We start from the raw sequence: 23,050 nt of genomic DNA, 5'->3' as shown, positions 1-23,050 counted from the left end.
AAGTATGGATCCAGAAAATGATGCTTGATTATGATGATTTTTCTAACATTAAAATGATTGTCATCTTGTATCTGATCTTCAAATGAGTACTTGTCCATATTGAGAGACATATTCACCTCTGTATGCAATGTTTTCGGTACCGGTAATCCTAGAGCCATAGCATCCATATTATCTGGTAACTCAGGCAGATCTAATTCAACTTCAACACTTTGGACTTTACTGTGCGTTAAACCGTAAAAGAGACTACTCTGTAGCGAACTCTCATAGCTGTCTTTGATGAGTCCCTGCAGATGAAGATGAACAGACACATAAAGATATTAGCACATGTAAACAAGTGGTATCCAAATGAAAAACGTATTAGACACAGCAGTTTTTTTAGCAGCGTAAATGTGCAATATCAAGGATTGAGCAACTGTGACTCGTGATAAATGTTCACTAATATTTGTCTGTGCACTCATTACAATGGCAGTGATCAAACTTTGGTATGGCATTGACCATCACTCTTGACTTCAGTATGCAAATTTAAAAGATGTGTCTCATCAATATTTAACAGCACTGAATGCCTGACGTCTCAAACAGATGGAAAATTTTGCAATCGTTAAATTTTACATGTATTTATATACAAATAGAAAACAACTAAATCTTCCGCACTAAATATAGTAAATCGTTCAAAGCCTAAAAACTCTACTATTGCAAATGACTATTTGGATTTATCAAGCTTACAAGACTTACCGACACATTGAACAATCCATTACCACTCAGGTCTTGGCCGGGTAATGCATCGAACACCTAAATGGGTAAAACATACTCAAGTTCAGTGACAGAGTGGTGTGACTATATGTTATGCGAGTAAATTAAAATAAAAGCAGGGCATTTTAATTTTGTAAAAACAAACAAATTATTTCATAAATTGTTGTATAAGTTACATAAGACCATATTAAACACAACATAGAGAATATCTATCAAATTTAGACTCATGTAAAGTACACGCAATCAAGGGTATGTGCCAAAAGATGATAAAGAGAAAGCTGTTTTTAATCTAGTGTCAATAAATTGACTGTCAACGTAAACATCTCTACAGCTTCGCTACAAAATATGACTAAAACAGTGAACACATCTTAACATTAAGTTACAGACTGTCACATGTTATGAGATGAGATGAAATATGACTTTGCAATAATAACTGAAGTAAAGTAGAAATCTGTCTTATGTAACCTCATTACAATGGGAGGCAGAGATATGGAGATACATAGAGACAAGACACAAAACTTGACCGTACACTAAGAGATTTCATCAGGTTTTCATTTGGAATCAAGTCTTCACCAGCCGTAGCACCACTAAATAAATGCCTAAGTGAGAGAAAGCAAATGTGAAAGTCAAAGACAGAATGATCTCTTTGTATAAATGACAACATACATAGAAGGTTACACAGATCCTCCCTCCTCAGTCTTTGTAACAGTTTATTGAAGAAAAATGGGTATTAAACACTGAAAAATACTGATCAACTTGTGGGTATAACACTTGGTACCCCATGGGTGATACTGGGTAACCTGTGGCTAACACTGGGTAACACTGCATAATCCCAGTGGCATGCTTGGATTTCATAATGATAACCAATGTCATAATGATTAACTTACTCTGGGTAGTGTATATATTGTCGATTATCTGGTTTGAATACAACTCTACCGTCACCAAAACACAGAGGACCTGTGGGCATTACTTCATATGTATTCTGTGAAAGAACAAATGAATGACATAAAGTAAATAAATCCATAACTGTGCTTGGCAACTATTTTGAATGTCCTAGTATAAGAATGTCACCGGTAAAGGAGTTTTCAAGCTGCAGGCTCTCAACTCCAACACTACCTCTAATAAACTTGAAAATTTACTTATAAAACAAAAGAACTATTTGTACCACACATGTATGTTATAGACTGGATCTCAACAGTCTTATACAAAATATTAACATTTTTAGAAGACTGACCTTCCTGGATTTTGTTCTAATTGGCAGTATCAGGCCAGCATGTCCAACTGGTACTGTGGGTTTTTTTGCATCTATGTTGGCTAACAAAAGAAGGAACGACAGCACTGACTCCAGCTCTGTGTGGTCATCTAGTGAGAAAACAAAATTGGTCAAGAATGACAGTGATGTACTGGGAATGTTTCAATGATTGATAAAAGAACTTAAGCAAATTATTATAAACATTTCCAACGGTTCAGTATTTCCTACTCTCAGTACTGCCCATCAAATTATGACTTCATCATTAATTATCAGTTGCGTGGTTCTGTAAAACCATTTTTTTTTTTATTTCAAACAAAACATTCACCTCCTTTTTGAGGACCAACATTAGACCATGCATCTAGTACTGGGATACCAAATGTTAATGGTTACAGTGCTACATGAAATTGGATTTTCTCAAATAAGATACAAATCTGAGAAAAAAACACACATGGTAAATGTACATGTACCTTGCATGCTACACATAAAAAAAATCTAAATTGAAATCTGGACACAAATGAACAATGAGACTCATATTACGAATGTCTCTCAGCACCATCTTATTCTGCTCATCTATTTACAGTTTGTTAATTCATATATACAGCATAGCTTACCTTGTCCACCAAGCGGTAAACTGTTGACCAACTCTTCTAGTCTATCAGCATTGTCGAATTGTCTCTTTTTTCTATATTCATACGCCAACACAAAAAACTTATCCTTAGCACTGAACCGACTTTTACTACTCTTCTGACAAACTGATTCATTATTTGCATGCAGTCCTCTACGTAGTTTGAAAAGCTCATTGTATAGTTTGATTCGGAGTCTACGGTGCACTTCTTTTTTACAGAATTTCGGCTGCACCAGGTGTGGCTTACTGAGTTCTGGGTCGATAAACTTAGCCGATAGTCGACTAAACAGTGATGTTATACCATCCATTTCATCCATTCTTCAAACCTGTGATAACATATACATGTAATTTGTTTATTATTTTAGTCAAAAAAAAAAGAAGATACAGGAGTGTTTAGCATTTATTTTTAAATTCACGTCCCATTATGAACCAGATACAATGAATTAGATTTAGACATGTAGAAACAGCCAAAGCCACTAGCAGAGTTCTGAGATCAGTATCATTGATATACAAATACAATATAACTATATTCAACCAGGTCGGTATAATTGATGCCATCACATTTTTGTACTTGATATTTGCATATAGTAAATGTCAGGAGAGATGACAACATTTATATCACCTGGCATAAAAATGTGTACAATATCATATTTGTAACTAGGATGAGAAACTCAACACTGACTTGTTGAAGAAATCCATACAGGTTGCAGGTGGTATCCATCATTTAAGGAATTGTGATTTGAAAATTACAAAAAGATTCATAAATGTTTTGTATTTAAAAAAAATGTTCATGCCTAAACAAGATTAATATGTGTGCAATATATGATATCAGCATTCCATCTCAACCTTGACTGCATGCAACTTCCACTGTGAACTTATAAAGTTCAAGTATAAGGGTTGGACCATTAGAAAATCTGCGCAGTGGCAGAATCGAGAATAAATCCTGCAGGGATCAATAACATAAAAAAAATTGTCTGTACTGCTATTTCTTAGTGAAAAAATTTTACACACAGAGGAAATAATAGTGAATTCATCATTGGACTGGAGAAAATATAGCACAAAACAAAGTGAAGGAAAAAGTGAAATTTGGATAGTTCTTTGCCTTGCCCTAAGTTTCTAATGGTCAACCCCTAATTTTATCATTTATGCAACATTTTGCTGAATTTCCAATGGTTGAATGCAAATTCATAACAATGCTAAGAATGTTCCAAGTGATATCGCAATGTTCCAAGGGAAATTGACTGGCAAATACCGGTTTTCAGTTTATTTTGGTGGTGGCTGTAACATCAACAAAATTTAATTAACTTGACCTTCCAGAAACAAATAGAAAAATTGATCACTGTATTAGACAAGACAATTTGACTGGTCTTGCTATATATAACTTCTTTCCTTGATCAGAAATGACAGGGAAAGAACAATGAGATAATGTAAATGGCGAAGCATCACAGTGGGCATAGGTCAAAAGCAGAATACTTCAAGGGAGTGTCTTTGGACCAATCTTATTTCTTGTCTAGTATTAACGATTTACCAGAATGTGTCAGCCACTCATTTGTCAAATTGTTTTCAGATGATACCAAGTTATATAAAGAAATTGGCAGTACTAATGATGGTGGCGATGTCCAATTGGAAATTAACAATATGCAGAACTTGTCAGAGATATGAAAATTTGTTTTCACCCGAGCAAGTGGCAAAGGACACCCTGACTTTTCGTATTCAATTTCTAGACAAAGTATTGAATATACTGATTTTGAAAAAGATCTTGATGTAATAATTGATAAGAATCTTCATTTCAATATATATACTGCACCACTGTCACTAAGGCTAACCGCATTTAGGGTGTCATTAGAAAAATTCTCAGACCCATTCATCACTGTTATATTTATATAGGGTTTAGTGAGACCAATTCTAGAGTATCATATACCTGCAGATGTTTTCAGAAAAATGTTGAAGAAATTGAAGCTGTACAAGGTAGAGCAACTAACCTTGGCTTGATAGGTGATATGTGATACATGTGTACGAGCTTATTAACAATTATATCAAAATCTCCAATTCATTATTTTTTCCTGATAGCCTAGAGCACAACAAGGACTCAGGGCCACGCATACAAGCTACCTAAAATTAGAGCACACTCCCTCAGGGACTGTGATTAGAGCTACTAAACCACTGAGGCAAAAGTGTTTCAATCAAAGAGTTGTCAACACCTGGAATAATTTAGGCAGAGGGTTCTCCGAACCCGCCTATTCACATAGATTATGCCCACCATAGACTCCGGTCAGTCAAAATGACTATTTTGAACTGTAGGCATTAATCAGTGATTCTGCCAATGACGGAGAGATAGAATCTAGGTCAGGGGAAGCCCCATGACCCCAAGATTCTTTTCCCTTATGTCACGAACCACGTGACCGAGGCCATATAGTGGCGCCATTACGACGGGTTAATCACTCTGGTTCCTTTCTCTCCGCGTCAAGGACTTAGACCAACGCTACAGAAAGAGTGGGGTGGTTGGGAGGGACCCGGAGTCTATGGTGGGTATGAACTATGTGAATAGGCGGGTTCGGAGAACCCTCGCCTAAATTCACTACATTCAATTACCCACCATAGACTCCAGTCAGTCAAAATGACTACCGGTATTTTGAACTGTAGGCAGAGTCAAATGCGGATAGGTGGCGGGTTTTCAGAGCAAACAGAAAAATGATGAAAGTCTTTTCCCAGTCTGAGATGAAACATTCTACAGTAATCACTCAACACCTTAGTTAAGACCCAAAAAGAGTGGTGTCTTACCTTGCCTGTGCTGTCCCCGGAGCAAGAAGCCAAAATGCTGCTACGGTGACAGGGTTCAGTGTGCCCGAGAAAGCTAGACCCCAACCCAATTCGGGGGGTAGTAAGCTTTCGAAGTAAAGACCGAAACAGTTCATCAGGGCATAGGTCGAAAAGCGGTACCTGGGAACTTCCAGGGAGTGCTGATGGTAGAGAAATCTGTCCGCAAAAATGCAGAGACTGACTTATTGACCATGCGCAGGGACCCTTGTGGTCGTTCGCGCTGGGTCAGCAAACCAAGTCTGACCCTCTACGACGGGACCCAACCTCAAGAGACCCTCCTCAAAATGGATTTGGTGTCTCTTAGGTAGTAGTTGATAAAGACGTTCTGCCTTCTCCAGAAGAATGCCCTCCGTGTGTGCTCGAGGGGGGGGGGGGGCGTGACGCTAGCACTAGTGAGTTAGCAATCGCACAGACCTCATGCGCTCGTACTTTATGTCTCTGCAAGCTCTGTGTCGAGGCAGTTAAAGTATTTATAGACCTCTAATACAGTCGCAGTAAACCACCTGGTTATGGAAGTTGGGGAGGCCAGCCTATCCTGCCTGCCTGGGCCGTAACACAAATACATGTGCCTGGCATCCCGTCCTGAATCATTAGTACGGTTTGGTAGCAACTCCGTGCTTGAACTGACCAGAGAAGCAATTTCTCCTGACCCTCCGGGCTGACAAAATTTGACAGCCGGGGGATGACGATCAGGTGAGAATCCTGTCTTGGGATTTGGTTCTTGGCGAGAAACCCGATTCGTGTCTATAGCACAACTTGATTGTCCATAACGGCGGTACATCATCCAAGAAGGACAATGCCCCCAGCTCTGGCCGACACCTACCTGAGGCGAGGGCCAGTAGGAAGACTATTTTCCACGTCAAAAATTTGAGTGGTGCTGATCGGAGAGGCTCAAAGGGCGGCCTGCTTAGAGCGGACAACACAACTGTATAATCCCAGTTGTGCGGTTCCTTTGTATGGGGTCTCTGCGACTGGAAAGCAGTAAATAGTCTTGATAGGTGATATATGGTGGAATCCCTGTTCGCCCTGGCCAGAACGTTGGCAGCCAGCTCAGATAAAGCTTTTGTATGTGCGGGTCTAATGAGAGCCTCTATGCATGTATCAGTGTTCTCCCCAGGATTTTAAACCACTATGGCGGACTAATTTGCATATAATTTGCATATCATTTACATAATAATAGAAATTGACCAAAGAACATTTACACCCACGCAATAAACAACATATATTTTCAAAAACAAAGTGGCAGATATTTATTTGCTTTACACAGTGTTATAAACACTTATTTTGGGCACTTTTGTAATATTAATGAGCTCTGTCACAGTGCAAATATTTTTTTCATTGGAGTCAAAATATTACGTTTCACAATTTAGAAGAGTTTGAATTTAAAAATGAAACATTGCTGCAGACTAAAAAGAAACAAATAAATTGTAAAAGGTTAAATGAAACTCATCTGAAATGTTCCAGCCAGGATTATGTTCAAGACTTTTATGATCTTATTTACTACAAAATTCTCCTTCAAAAAATCGACCATGTAATTATTTGGCGGATTGCTGGTTATTATTCCGACCATCAGCTTCTACAATGTTTACATTTAGAGTTATGAACGAACAAATAACACTTCCAAGCGATCATCAAAGTTACGACGTGACATAACTTACTTTGCGATGTTAGTTACCGATTATACCAATAATTCCTCTTACTTGGTCATGATGCCATGCAAAAAATGTTACCCTATCATGCAATAAACACATTGTTTTTTCTTTAGTAGCGTAAACAGATCATGGACTTCGCTTTGCCCATGTTATATTGAGGTGGAATTGATTTTGAAAGAATTTTAGCTTTCAATCTAAAGACTGCGTCTATCGTCAGAAAGTATTTACAAACAAAGAGGTGCTAATTTTACAAAATTTACTTGTATTGTTTAAAGCCGCTACCATATCGTGCGACTATGTCTATTGTTTACAAATTATTATCCACAAATGGCAGGATGCGTTTTGGTTGGTACGTAATTATAATAACAATATGACAACAGTCCTGGTCGGTCGCTAATTTTGAGTGCCAATGAAAAAAGCACTGTGGCGGTGTCAGACCGTTGTGGCGACTAATCAAAGCACTGTGGCGGGACCGCCACGCTGTTTACATCCTGGGGAGAACACTGAGTGTAAGTGATACCCGCTGGGCTCGTTGGGAGTGCGTCGTCCGGTAAGTCCGGAAGCACTACTGGTGTTTCGACTAGCATTTCTGACAGAAGTGGAAACTAGGCCTTGGTTGGCCAATTGGGTGTGATCAATGATAATATGCAGGTGTGCACCTGTCAAAGTTTTCTCCGGTGCCCGGTGAACTAGCGGGAAGGGAGGAAAGGCAAACACAACTAAGTGGGTCCACAGGGTTAGCAAAGCGAACCTGGCCCAGGCTCCTGGAGTCGGCAGGAGTGTTACGTACGCCGGGAGCCTGTCTACCTATCTATCCTTGGACAGCCGACCTAGATTCTATCTCTCCGTCATTGACAGAATCGCTGATTAATACCTACAGTTTTGATAGACCGGAGTCTATGGTGGGTAATTGAACGTAGTGAATTTACCCGAAGTGGTTTTGAAAGCATACACAGTCAATTAATGCTTTCAAATCCGGATTTCATTCAATCCGGAGACAGTCCTTGTTTATTAGTACTAAAACAATAACAAATGCGATGCGAGTACATGCACCTGCATGCAGCGATCGCCAAGACACGCTAATTTATCACTAAACATGACAATTGCATGATTGATTCAAAGTCAAAATCACGGCACATACGACATTGTGTTGTCACCCGCGGTCTTACCTCGGTATATGCTTGTCGACCGACAAGAAACACTGCTACCTTACTAAGAAGCATTTGGAAACTGTCTTGACTTGAGCGGCCATCTTTGATTTGAGCGCCTCTTGATTTGTCAAAACGAAAGCACTTTAAACTTAAACCAAAGGTGGCGCACTTTCTCGCGAAACAAAATGGCGAACCGATAAAACTCGCAACTTCGTTTCGGCGTGCCGATCAAGGTGTCCAACATTTCCGTGTTGTAACTTCATGATTGGAGATCTACGGTTCTGGGTGTTACCTGGTAAACAATGTATCGTGCTTTATACAAATTCGACAGTAAAGATCAGAAAACTTTGTCATTTTCCGAGGATGACAAGTTCACTTTGTTGGACAGCAGTCATGGAAACTGGTTGCAGGTGATGAACGTAAGTGGAAGAGTTGGTTTCGTACCTGCCAACTACATTAAGAAGTATGAGGTATGTTACTTTTATTGCTCAAATTGGTCAGCTATGTTTTAATCACTTTCTGTATCCACAAAACCTTCTGAAAATCGCATATAATCCATTCTGTGAGTCAGTGCATGTCGCGAGGGGGGGTGGCTCGAGTGGGGGTGTTGACAAAAAAAGGGTATTATTTAATAATCCATTAGGTCTTGTTGATCACCACCCACCCACTCTCTCTGCTGGAAAAGCACATTGAGGGAGCTTCGAGGCACAAACTTGTGGATTACCAATACCCCGTTTGTTCACATAATGTAAAGAGGGAACTTTTGGTCAAAAGTATAATTTGAAAGCATCATCATAATGAATGTCTATTGTTTGGAGTTTTCATAGATTATGATGAAATTAAATTACTTATTTTTTTTAGTGTTATTTTTAACGTAAATCTTGACAACATTTGGAATATGCACATATTAGTTCAATCACGTATAATTGGGTATTTACATCAATGATTTGTGTGTGTGTGTGTTCATTTCACAAAATTAATTCCTGCCATTTCTCACTTTAGAGAAAGCCATTTTCCACAGCGAAGTGAAATAGAATAAATCATTAATATTCCACTCAGTTTATGCAAATATCACACCAACATTCCAGTATCTGAATGAAAACACACACATTCAGAAATACATGGTCAGTTTCTATGATGTGAATATTTTGGTACTGATATTTGCAAAACAAAAAATTATCCAGTTCTGCTCTCTCGCCTTTGTTCAACCACATGTATAGGCTCTATGCCTTTTATTTTTATGTTGTTTTTTTTTCTACATTTTCTCTGCTTGAAATCACCTCAATTGGCGTCTTTAATTTCACTATTATGAAATCTACTTTAATAATTCAATTACTCAAAAATATTATTTTTAAAATGTTACTTCACTATTATTTCAGCTTCCTCCAGAAATACATATTTTCATAGTCCAATTAATTATGATAGAGTTAATAAATATACTTGGATGTTTGAAATATTTCTGATTTATTGCCATATTACAGGTATCTAATGACGAGTTGTTGCAATCCATTGACCGTGCAATAGAATCCGTTCACCTTGTGGCCACACAGAATGGCGGAAACTACACCAAAGAACAGAGGACTTGTTTACAGTAAGTTTTATCCCATCCCAATATTTAGTCACATCAAAAATGATTTTTTCATAAATTCATTAGAATAATATTATTCTAGTGTAATTGCAGTTGGTTTACGTTTAAATGACTATTTTTGAGTATTTTGATTTAAAGAAATATTATTAATAACTATGATATATTTTGACCAATTTGCAAATAAGGACATTTTATTTATTCACGCTATAATTAATAATAATTGTGTGAAAACACTTTACCATGAATAATAATCACTGGTTTAAATTTTAGCAGTTTTCACGTTGCAGGGATTTAAAGACAATTTCCAGCATTATAATACCATGAACAAACCAACAAGTCATTCACTGCCAAGTCAGCTAGCTACACACACACATTGAGCTTCAGACTGCGCACGACCTCCAAAAATAACTTGCTGAACTAACCAACTGTACACATGCAGTAGTGAGGGAATATATTCACAGATATTTTACATTAAAAATGTTCGCACTATAAAGTTCTTAATCTAGAAAATAGCAAAATATAAAATGAAGCTGAGCATCATGGGTGTTTTTAGTTAACTGTGTACAAACTCAAAAATGACGATTGGCTATGTCACTTTAAAATCGCCATTGACCATTCAAGCTTCTACAATTTATAACACACATAATGCAAAGTACATATATTCATCCACAATTCTGATTAAGTATTTCAGTGTAAAATGTTATAGTTTGAGTGTATTTGAAGACTGAATTTTAGTTTTATTTCACTATTAAAATGAGAACTTTGTTCATATTTGATAACACCATAACAGGCAGAACCACTAGCTGTTTAATGTGATATTTTCGCCTACTTCATATCCATGAAATTATCATCTTGCCTTTATTGTGTGCATAATTTTGGGCATGAAAAGTCAGTCGATGAGATTGTTGGAGAGGGGAGTTGTGCACTGATGGGAGGTTCAGTCGTAAATGATTTGTTTGTTTGTTTGTTTATGGTATTATAATGTTGGACAATGTCTTTCTATGGTTTGTTTTGCATATTCACCAGGTGTTAATTTAGCACATTCAAATAAAGTGGAGATAAAACCCAGCTAACAATTAAGACTTATACAGTAAAATAATGAAAAACTTTAAAAGGAAAAGTTGACTTTTGAATCAAGCATAAAGTTTTTGTATTTTGAAAATTGACTTTATTATTAGTCCCCGTTCGAACGTAGTTTATGTTTTGCTCTGTGTGCGTCTGTGTGTCCGTGCATCCGTGCATCCGTGATCACCTGTATCTCGAGCATGCATGGATCGGTTAAGTTCAAACTTTACTCATACATCACACATTATATGGGACATATGTACATGCATTTTTTTCATGATCCGATTAACGATAGCCGAATAGCGGCCATTTTAAGGCCGAAAATGCATCAAAATCGCACATTTTCACCATTTCGGAACCGGATCTCAGTTATGCATGGACGGATTTTGTTTAAATTTGGTACATACATTAAACATAATAGGACCTTGATGCACGTCATTTTTTTTTTTTTGATCGGGTTTGAAATGGCCGACGGGTGGCCATTTTGTTTTAAAGAATTCAGTTCTGGATCCGTATCTGAGACATGTCTGGATTGATCAAGTTCAAACTTCACATACACATGGTACATCATGTCACAAATAGATATGTGCATTTGTTTCATGATCCGCTTAACAATAGCTGAATGATGGCCATTTTAAGGCACCGGAACCGGATCTCAGTCATGCATGGATGGATTTTGTTCAGATTTAGTACAATGTGTTGTACATATGCAGGTGCACTGAAAGTGGTCTGAGATTTCGGTCATGATCTGCTTTGAATGTATATGTCACTCAAATATGAACGGAACAGGGACGTGTCATTTTCCATTTTTCATGTAAACAGGAAGCTAATTAAGCACAGATCTGAAGTATTAGAACAACAAAGTAAAGATGTCCCACAGCAGCCAAGAAGAAAAGCACCAGAGCCTCCTAATCTAGCAGCCAGTCGTGCGGCTACCACTCCTGCTCAAAAACAAGATTCACAGGCTCGTCGTTCTTCACTTAAGTCACAACAACAGAAACAGTCAGAACAACCTGCTATGCAAAAGCAACATTCACAGAATCAGAAGCAGCTGCCATCTCCTAAACAACAGCATCAACAGCCCTCTCCTAAACAGCAACGGCCACAACAGCAACAGCCTGCTGCTAAACAGCAACAGCAGCCCACAACTAAACAGCTACAGCAGGCCGCTGCTAAACAGCAACAGCAGCCCACTGCTAAACAGCAACAGCAGCCCACTGCTAAACAGCTACAGCAGGCCGCTGCTAAACAGCAACAGCAGCCCACTGCTACACAGCAACAGCAGCCCACTGCTACACAGCTACAGCAGGCCGCTGCTAAACAGCAACAGCAGCCCACTGCTACACAGCTACAGCAGGCCACTGCTAAACAGCAACAGCAGCCCACTGCTACACAGCAACAGCAGCCTACTCCTGCACACCAACAGCAGCCTACTGCTACACACCAACAGCAGCCTACTGCTACACAACAACAGCAGGCCGCTGCTAAACAGCAACAGCCCTTTTCTCATCAAAACCATGAGAAACAGCAGTCATCTATACAGCAACAACAGCAGCAGCAAGAGTCAACAAATCAGCAACAGCAATCAGAAAAAAGATCATCCATAAAGACTCATAAAGCACCCTCTCCGCCTGCATCAGGTGGCTCTTTATTAGAATCAATACAAACTGTAAGCAAAACTGCATGTAGCAATGATTCAATAACAAGTTTTGGATCATCACCAATGACTCCGCCACTTGTTACTTCTTCGCTGTCACTTACACCATCAACATCTATGCTAGCATCCAAAATGATGTCTAGAACGTTCTCACCATCGTCCAGTGTTATGGCCGTCAGCAGGACAACAAGTCTTAATGTTGCAGTGCCGGACGGGATAGCTTTTGAACTTGTTGACATTGTGAGAGCTAACACTAATTTAAACTTTGAAAAGTGTAAGATTGCTGTTGGAACCACCCTCAGTCATATCGGAATGAATATACCAGCCGTGGCCAGTGTCATGGAAAGAATTTTAAAAAGTCTACGAGATGGTCCTGTAAGTTGAACATTTTAATTGTATGTGTTTTCTTCATAGATTTTTTCTAATTAATGTTTTTCAGTGAATTAATATTTGGGGGAATCTTGAATAAGGTCCACAGGTGTTTGTGTTCATTTGACACCAAGATAGTGCATCAACTGCATGTAATCTTAAACAGGGAATGTTGTTTCTGTGGTCAAATACACTATACCAAAAAATCAAGGCTAGCATGCATGTTTGATTGGCCCCTTATATGAAAAAACAATGGAAATACCATTTTCTGCCTCTAGAGGGCAGGCATGCTTGACAAAGTCTTGCTCTTGCAGAAAGATGATGATGTCATTGAAAGTGGTTACGATAGAGAGAGACTGGAAGTGATCTTCTCTGAGTTGATAACTTGTAAGGAGGATTCCCAGCAGAGAAGTTGGGCTCTACATGAGGACGAACCTATTATTTTAGAGTATCTTGAGGAGCTTGTTTCAATACTGGTAAGTTAGGCAGATATATGCTGTTTCTTGCATATCTATCTGACCCCGGTGAAAAAACAAAATGTTCGGGTAACATTGGGTTAATTTTTCAGTTGCACTCTATTTACTTGGGATTTGAACGGTAATTCAAAGCTAGTTTGTCTAATAGATTGAACATTGATGTAGTGATACATTTGTTGCTGTTTTTTCATTAAAATCATTCAATACCACAACAAGGTATATGTGTAATATTTAAAATGTGTTGATTAATGCATTTAAAGGTTTGTTTGTACCAACAAAATATCCTCCAAAACAAACATTTCCGTATTCTACTGTACATAGCACACTAACGGTACACTGAATTGCAATAACACAAAAATGTGTAAAGTGCAGGTGTCATCTTGACATGTGCTATTTTTGGACTCTCATAGATTACAAATATTTTGGAAATTTGTAAAAAAACACAGATTATGCCAATTTAATTTTCTTTTTGTTTGTGCAGAATGATGCTAATCCCAAAATATGCAAGGCGATTGTGTGCCGTGATAGTTATGATAGTTTGCAATCACTAGTGGTGTACTACCAAATGGTAAGTCAGTTAGACATCTCTGTAGGACTTGATCTTCACAGTTGAGGTGATACCTATTTTCAAAGCCAAAAATGATAAAATTGCACCAAGGTAAACGTGTTTAGCATCAAGGCGATTCAGTGTCTCTGTGAAGTCCAAGTTCTGTCTATGTATGCTTAATACTGATAGGTCATACTGAGTTGTGCCTGCCAATATAAGTAAGTCTTGTTTGGTGCTAATAATATTGTGATCAGCCAACATGTATCAATTCACTGACTTTTATTTCACCTGAAATTATTACTTAGCACTATAAATTCTACAATAAAGTAGCAATTCAACATGTTTTAGCCACAGTCAGCTGGTGAACAAGTGAAAATAAAATGAATGCGATTCATTTACTGATATTTACGGTATGGGACCAGCCATATTGAATACACTTGAAGCTAAATAAAGAGACAGGTTTTTCAGATTCTTACAAATAAAGAAAAAAATATCAAATTTACACAACCAAACGATTCATTAGGGTCTGATTAAGCCAACCACTAATCAAATTCGCTGAATTTGACGCTTCTGTGTTGAAAATTTCTTTGTGCATCAACCCCTGATTACACAAAGAACCTAGAACACTTTCCAAGGGTTTTTGAAACTAAAATCGTCTTTCAACTCAGGAGCCAATCAGCAACGGCCTTACAATTAGATGACGATTTTGGTTTCAAATACCCCTGTAAAGTGTGGTTTTAGCTTACAAAAAGATTCATTTACCGTAAGTACCATGAAAAATTTGAAAAATTTGCCAACTTCCCTCCATAAATTTCCTAGCTGATGACACAAAGCCATCTTCTACATGCCAGCCAGATTTTTGTCATCTTTATTGACTCTTCTTGAATTCTTTGTGCCCTCCAGGAAAAAAGATTGAGCATTCGATTAGCATTGTTGAAAGTATTTGGTGCCCTTTGTGGGTTGGATCCCATGGTAATATCTCATCTTGTGATGTCTATTTTACCGATGGAGTTAGCCAGAGATATACAGACTAACTGCACAGAGTTACAGCGTGTCTTTTATTCGTCATTGGTGCTTACGATGATACTTTCATCAGGTGAACCCCTTCCATATAGTCATTACGGTGAGTTGGTCTGCCTTTGTTAGTCTTGCTTTTGGTGATGGTATGTTTTAGAATTAAGTATGAATGAATCTTTTTAGAAAATCTATTTTTCTAACCCGAGTGTGGGAATGTAGATCATTTACAGCAAGTCTCGGAAGTATTGGGGCAGACAATTTGCAAACTCGCTAGCGAATTGGCTAACTGCTTGGGTTTTGACTAAACAGTTGGCTTTCAAATCTCGCTGGCGCCGACTCGTGGTCGTGTCCACTCTGGGCGAGTCTATATTGCATTAGGGAACATGGAATGCTTTCACGTAGCCTGGTACGTACGTAGTCTTGATTCCCCTAAATGATTTGCTTTGCAAGGCATGATACTGTGAAAGTAGTTTCCCTGGCCAGCCTGAGAATGGCCACAGTCATCTGGCGTACAAGTGATAATATGATAAATGCGATTAATCTACCGATATTTACTATATGGAGGTAGCCATCTTGAACACTGGTAGAAACTAAATAAAGAGAAAAGTTGAGAAAAAGTTGCCTACAAAACATAAATCTTCACATCCAACGATTCGTTGGGGTAACATTAAACCAACCGCTAATAAAAATCGACTTCATTCCTCGTTTTTGCGTGGACAGTCCCTGTATATGAACACCTCATTACGAAAGAAAATAGAACACTTTCCCTGGTATATTTGAAAGTGAAATCGCCATCCAACTATTAAAAGTATGACGACCCCGACTGTTATATAGATTCACCCAGAGTGGGCGTGAACACAGGACGGCGCCTGCGAGATTCGAAAGCCAACAGTTCAGTCAAAACCAAAGCAGTTAGCCAATTCGCTAGCGAGTTTGCAAATTGGCTGCCCCAATACTTGCTGTCAAATTATTTTTATTTTTATAAAATGCCATGGTAATTGTGATAGCTGTGGCTATCTTTTGTTTATTTATTTTATATACCAAACAGTGTAATCCATTCTTCAAGGTTGGTAATGGTTATTTGTCCTGTTCAAAAAGAGACACATGATTTTCTCCCAATTTGTCATGGCAACCAATGGTAAATTGATCAAAAATCATCATTTAATTTTATGAGTACCAGCCCAAAATAAAACCATACGGTAAAAGTAAAGAAATCATTTTGTTATCGTTCTTCCATTTTGAGATTATTACTGTGTATTTTTCAGATCATCTGAACGAGTCCTTCGTTGCTTTCCTGTTTGACAACGTGGAATCCCCACCACCGGAAGACATTGATGAACAACTACCTGAGTTGTTTATTAGTTTAATTTTAGCTTTTAATTTACACTTTCAAGGTAACGATTGTTGGACCAAGTATGTAAATCATTGCTTTAACCCTTTGAGCACTAAGTTGTTTTTCCTCTCAAAATGACACAAGTTTGTTCAAATTTTCTGTAATTTTTGCTAAATTCAATCATTATTTTGGAACGAACAGATAAAATGTGACATTGCTTTTATTTTTTGATCAAAAAATTATAAATTTTCATCAACATTTTCTGGGGAAAAGAGCAGACTATACTTTGACCATTTTGTAGATGATGCCTGCATTTGAAAATTTAGCAGAATGCTCTGGTGTTCAAACGGCTACTGCTGTGATTTGCTGACTTTTGTTAACACTAATTCTAATTCCTGCAACCCTTGCAATCATTTTTCTTGTCACTGAGATTTAGTGTATAGCAGTGTTAAGGTACTCCATCATCATGTCATTTGCAATTTACCAAATTATTGCACTACTTGTGTTAGGTCAATGTACAAGATATTGAATCCAGTGAGGTACATCTCAACCTGTCTGTTAGATTGCTGTTCAACTGTTAAATTATTATCTTTCCCAACTCCGTTCCAGCAAAACAAAGAATATTTCACTTTGTCCGACACCGATTGTGTCAAAGGAGGATGTTCAGAGGTCAAGTCGCTGTCTTCGAGATACTGAGAATTGGGAGATGTATTTTTCAAAACCTAACTTTTAATCAGTCTGGGTTCTTAGAATGTACATATATACTACTGATGTACAATAATAATGTTGTTTTTGTAAAACTTCAATTTCAGTGCCTTCCAGCAACTTTGTGATGAAAATCCTGGCAAAGAGAAAGACAGCTAAACACTTCAGTGAAAAGATCATGTTGTTAGTCAATAGAGGAGGTGGGTATTAAACTATATACAATTTTAGCGATATCTTCTAACAAATATATGCTGTTAAAAGGTGTGTATGCCCCCAATTACAGGACTGCATGTGCATTGTAATAATAATTCAATACACCAAATCTAGAGCAACGAGTGAGTTACTGTAAAAGGGTTAATTATTCAGTGGGTTTTAATTTTGCTTATTTCGCTGACTGGAAAATGCGTTAAATTACAACCCAGTGAATAATATGTAAAATTGAGCATAGAACACATTATCTAAATGATACGACTGTGAATTTAAAACCCATCGAATATGCCTAAAATGCTAAATCAGTGAAATTTTTTTTACCAACACCAATTTTAGAATCTTGACTACTAATGTCAATATTATTTTTCAAAATGCTTATTATTTCAAATTTAGAGATTACAAATCAGCTTACATTGTGTACTACTTATCTGAGTAATTTATATTTCAGGCATATAAAAAACATTTAACAAACAAAATCATTTAAGTTAATTTTTGTAACCATTCACAAAAGTTAAACCCAATTTTTTCATAATTTTTCCAAAATTTTCAAGACTTGTAGAAAAAGGAAATTATGTTCATTCGACCCTAAATTATACAAACAAATTTAGAAAAGCACATAAAAATAGGCAAACTGTTACACTAAAATGTTATAGTAAAAATTGTAAGGGACTCAAATGGTTAAACATTGCATTACTGAAACGTGCATTACCACTTTAAGTTGCTACTATGCCACAGTAACCATTCCAAAAAGATTGTTTCAAACAGTGTGTAATAGGCCTACAGTGACCAAATGGACATGCACAAGTTGAATCTCTGACGTCACAGACATCATACATTTCTGCACGGTATTTCATAGTCAGAACGAGCTAATCAGTTACAATATTTAACAAAAGATATTATAAATATTCTGGCAGTAACTAATATTGTCCTTTGTAAATTTAACCAACTATTATTATCACCAGCTTTTAACTATTATTTTTTTTTTTCATTTCATCCTTCTTCAGAGGATCCTGTTCGCATATTTGAACATCAACCCAAACCACCTGACGCTCTCCTCAAATTTCTGGGCGACATCTTTTCAAGTACAGAAACAGCTGATATGTTTTACAGCAATGACCTGTATGTACTTATTGATATCGTAGTACGGCACTTATCAGATCTTCAAGCTGGTGATGAGGTAAGTCAGTCCGGCAACACTACATTGTACATAACCTGGGATATGATGGCAAAATACAGATTAACATGTGGTTTCCATGCCCTCCAGAGTTGTCTTGTGCACAATCTAATTTAAATACAATATACTAGTAGGTGTAGGATCCAGTCACAATACATTTGTCTGACTACTTATTGCAGGATCAGTATCCAATCAGAAATTGTCACTTACAATCAGATCTCATGTCACTATCTAGTAAGGGATGCTCTGATTGGTTGACATCTGCATGTACCTTCATCAAGTTTGCCTTTGACATCGGTATCTAATAAAGATACTGATTGAATTTCAATGAAACTTGGTGTATAGAGATACTGTAAGGTGATATTCAGAACTATGTTTTGCATAATTAATCACTACCAGTAATGTACTGTATGTGGTCCTGCTGAAACAACAGTGCACAATTTGATCAGTTTTTATTGCAAATACATGCATATTAATTGATAATTTGCATAAAATTTCACTTTTAATTCTTCTACATGTATTCTATAAAAAATAATTATTTTTAGAAAGATTAATTTTGAACATTATTTATCAATATAATTCGAAATTAAAACTTCAGTCCCATGCATTTTAAAATATAGATGAATATATATAAACAAAGTCTTTCATTTTATTTCTCAGGTACGCACAGAGTGTTTGTCGTTAATTCACTCTATTGTACGAACCACTGATTACGACGAACACAAGCACAGGTGTTATGAGCTTCAGCAGTGTTTCAAAGGGATTGCGAGTGAAGAATCAAAAGAAAGTGAGCAAGACAGACGCATAGTGCATCAAATATTTAAAGATTTCCCGCAGTATTTTAACAGCTAGTTGTGATTGCTGTGTGTGTGAGAATGTGTGCGTGTGATTGTGTAGTACATTTTTTAGTATTACATGTATGCCAGTTTTCATCTTTCATATTGTGGCAATGGTGAGGTTTGTTACTGTACGCTGTATTGATGCTTGTTATATTTATCTTTGTGTATGCAGTAAGTATCGTAATAACAGTTCTTCTGATTGGCTAATTAACACTTAATATATGTGCCAATCAAAATGAACATTGCATAATCCCTGCAATACATATTTCACATTTTATTGTGACGACTGTATTTTCATTGCCAGCTTCAATTTTCATAACTTTAAAAAAAAAAAAAAAGTACATAATCTGCTTGGGTGCAAGTATAATTATAATTGCTACATTTTGTATCTTTAAAAACTAACTATGCATTTCATAAAAACAGAGTATAATCAGTAAACTGCAATTTCTCTATTAGAAGGAAGTGCTTCTTTAGCTGAAAAAAGTGTTTGTTATGGTGGGATTTGCTGCCTTTATTGTGTACACTCTGGATTTGTCTTTTGTTTTTCCATTTGAAATTTAATTTCAAAATTCGATTTGTTCTTTATTTATTCTGAGAAATGATATTGGATTTTGAGACCCAACTCATGCTGACTCGCTTAACCTTTTCTCACCACCAGTTTTCATATTTGATCACAAAATAGTTCCATTTATAGTCTGCAATCTCCTTCAGAAGATTGGAACACAAATTTTTTGAATGAAAATTGACTCCAAAATGTTATTTCCAGAAATATTGAAGGATATAAAAAAAAAAAAGGTGCAGACAAATTTGGGGTGAGAAAGTCTGGTGGTGAAAAGGTTAACATGTTAGTTGTGTGTGTGCATGTGCTTTCAATAAAAAAAATATGTTATATATGCCGTAAATTAATTTAATTCTGTGAAAGAACAAGTTTTTACAATTCAGGGAAAATAAAATTTTTTTTTATGAAAATGTCAATTTAGCATGGAGTCATGTGACTTTCATGAAATTCAAATTCTTGCAATTACCCCCAAATTACTGAATCGTAACTATGTTTGGTAGTGACAATCTAACAGTTGGTTCTGTAGTATTTTATGCAAATACAGTTATTGTATTGCAGTATTAGTCGTTGAAAGCTATTGTCAGTTTTTCTGCAGAATTGTTGTACAAGAGAGTAGAGCTTCAAAATCAACAATAGGTTGTCTTTCTTTGTAATAATATCATCTGATTTGTAAAACAATAGAATATTTGCATAATAATAGAACAATGTTTTCATCTATTTGAATTTAATCTAGAACTTCTGTTGCATGTGGCCACTGCCAGTATGAGTTGAGGCAACACATGCACACATTGCAAGTTCTGGGGTATATTTCATGTCAGAATATTTCTAGGAACCCTTTTCACCCTCTATGTAAACACTGTATCAACTTAAAAGATGATCACTGGAAACCGTTGCAGTTTTGTTTTTATTGTTTTTATAAGGAATCAGAACTTTTAAATGTTTATATTTATTATGTGTCATGCTGGTGTAATTGTAACACAGTACTTAATATTTAATTTAAAGTTTAATATAATTTAATCTCATTATAAATATAATTTATATAACAAAAAATGTCATGGGCATTATAGCTTCTATCCAAGTAAATTATTAAAATGTTGTGTGTTTTTGTCTATTTTGTCAAAGCGCAGGGGCCGTCACCTGTGTACGCGCTGGAATCGAGTCCCAATCGATGATAACAATGTGTGCTTAAAGCGCAAAGGCTCATGGGTGGACACTTGTTTGTAAACAATGACACGCTATGGCCATCTGACGCATGCGGAGATGACGACACCCCCAACTTTAAATTTGTTTACAGTCAGTCATACACCAATTATGTGAAATTGGCTATATAATCAATTAATCAAGAACAATTTTTTTTACTTCCTAACCTGTGCAGAAGGTCTGGAGACACTGCAGTCATTCAAAACTAGTACTATTGCGTTTTTTAATAGTACTAATTTGTCTTTTAAGTACCGTAAATCTCCATTAGAAGTCACACATATTCTTTTGCAAATTTGAACAATTGAAAACAAAAATTTATCATTTCTCATATGTGTAGATGCTCTAATACAAGCCGCATCCCTTCTGTTGCATTGTACCATTTTAATACATGTCGCAGCTTCTAATACATATTTTACAGTAGTCGATTTTTAAACATGTTTTGTTTGCTCTGGCTTCCAGATGCCATATGTGTGATTTCACTCTTGGTGTTCAGCAGCGAGCTTTTTCTTGATGTAACTAGACTTTATCGTTCACTAAAACTTAACTCTCCACACAAGAGAGAAGTTATTTGGCGGAAAAGGGACATGTCCATTTTTATACGCATGTTGTATGTTTCACTGGAATATTTTCACTTCCTTTACATAAACTTCAAAATAAAGACTTATTGTAACAATTGTATACCTTGTTGACTCCCATGTGCGAAGCACAAAATGGGAGTCTTTGCAGTTAGTGTGTCTGTATGTGTGTATGTGTGTATGTGTGTCCGACTGTTCCACTGCTATCTCAAGAACCATACATCGGTTTTCGATGAAACTTGGTACATAGATGCTCTGAACATATGCGCAGATTTGATTAGATTTTGGTAAAAATCCGTGCATATTAATTACCTAATTTGCATGATAATTAGCTATTTTTTAGTGGTTCCATGACTGTTCCACTGATATCTAAACAACCACTCATTGGATTTTGATGAAACTTGGTACATAGATGCTCTGAACTAATGCTCGGTTTTGATTAGTTTTTGGTAATAATCCGTGGATACTAATTACCTAATTTGCATAATGATTAGTCAATTTTCGGTTTTTCCACTGATATCTCAAGTACTAATCACATTTCAATGAAACTTGGTACATAGATGTCATATGACACTGCACAGACCTGATAGTTCTTATGGTAATATCAGTACATATAATTACCTAATTTGCATAATTAATTAATTTTCAGATTTTGATATAAGTAGTGAGCATTACATTTCAATGAAACTTGGTACTTACATACTCAAGGACTATGCAGAGTTTGATTGTTTCGGATAAATATTTGTGTATATTAATCACCTAATTTGCATAATTAGTTAATTTTCAGCTTCCACGGGTATCTCAAGTACTAATCATCGCATTTCAATGAAACTTGGTATATAGATCCTTTAGGACTATGCAGAGACCTGATTAGTTTCAGGGTAAATAATTGTGCATATTAATTACCTAATTTGCATAATTAATTTTCAGCTTTTCTACTGATATCTAAAGTACTAATCATCACATTTCAATGAATCTAGAATTATGCAGAGACCCAATTAGTTTTTGGTAAATATTTGTGCATATTAATCACCTAATTTGCATAATTAACCAATTTACAACTTTCACACTGATATCTCGGGTACTAATCATCACATATCAATGAATGTTTATACATGGATGCTGTAGGACAATAGACAGAGTGGATAATTGTGGGTTAAAATCTGTACATATTAATTACCCAATTTGCATAATTCATCAATTTTAAGCTTTCACACTGATATCTAAAGTACTAATTTTCATTTTAATGAAACTTAGTACAAAGATGCTCTAGGACAATGTACAAACCTAATTAGTTTGGGGTACAACTCTGTTCATATTATTTCCCTAATTAGCATAATAATTCATAATTTTTTGGTTCTAATCACATTTCAATTAAACTTGGTACATAGAGTTTTTGTTACATTGCGCAGACCTCATGAGTTTTACAATCAAATCTGTTCATATTAATTTTCTGATTTGCATAATTAGTTTTCAGTTAAGTAAT

At 36.4% G+C, this 23,050-nt stretch overlaps 2 protein-coding genes across 2 annotated transcripts in view; one reads left to right on the top strand and one right to left on the bottom strand.

Annotated features, from left to right (window-relative positions):
- LOC102802576 (gamma-tubulin complex component 6-like) overlaps positions 1 to 8,373 on the bottom strand; it is a 32,662-nt gene extending 24,289 nt beyond the window's left edge. Inside the window, exons 1-7 of the mRNA XM_085496817.1 lie at positions 8,269 to 8,373; positions 2,614 to 2,953; positions 1,985 to 2,112; positions 1,638 to 1,732; positions 1,280 to 1,349; positions 733 to 789; positions 117 to 284 (exon numbers count right to left, since the gene is read on the bottom strand). Of these exons, the coding sequence (XP_085352943.1) occupies positions 117 to 284; positions 733 to 789; positions 1,280 to 1,349; positions 1,638 to 1,732; positions 1,985 to 2,112; positions 2,614 to 2,944 (849 nt within the window). The 5' untranslated portion in view covers positions 2,945 to 2,953; positions 8,269 to 8,373. The remainder of the gene's footprint in view (positions 1 to 116; positions 285 to 732; positions 790 to 1,279; positions 1,350 to 1,637; positions 1,733 to 1,984; positions 2,113 to 2,613; positions 2,954 to 8,268) is intronic.
- A 59-nt stretch (positions 8,374 to 8,432) lies between these two features.
- LOC100374747 (uncharacterized) lies at positions 8,433 to 21,667 on the top strand. The gene is made up of 10 exons (XM_085496816.1): positions 8,433 to 8,720; positions 9,732 to 9,841; positions 11,726 to 12,935; positions 13,244 to 13,405; positions 13,887 to 13,973; positions 14,856 to 15,075; positions 16,235 to 16,363; positions 17,115 to 17,207; positions 18,222 to 18,394; positions 19,052 to 21,667. Exons 1-10 carry the CDS (start codon positions 8,553 to 8,555, stop codon positions 19,241 to 19,243), a joined length of 2,544 nt encoding a protein of 847 aa, XP_085352942.1. The 5' UTR covers positions 8,433 to 8,552; the 3' UTR covers positions 19,244 to 21,667.
- Positions 21,668 to 23,050: the final 1,383 nt, after the last annotated feature.

This window comes from Saccoglossus kowalevskii, chromosome 3, assembly GCF_978046115.1.
Source record: "Saccoglossus kowalevskii chromosome 3, keSacKowa6.1, whole genome shotgun sequence".
In the NCBI taxonomy this organism is placed as follows: Eukaryota; Metazoa; Hemichordata; class Enteropneusta; family Harrimaniidae; genus Saccoglossus; species Saccoglossus kowalevskii.
The sequence above is the reverse complement of the archived record's forward strand: the minus strand, read 5'-3'. Positions and strand labels throughout refer to the sequence as shown.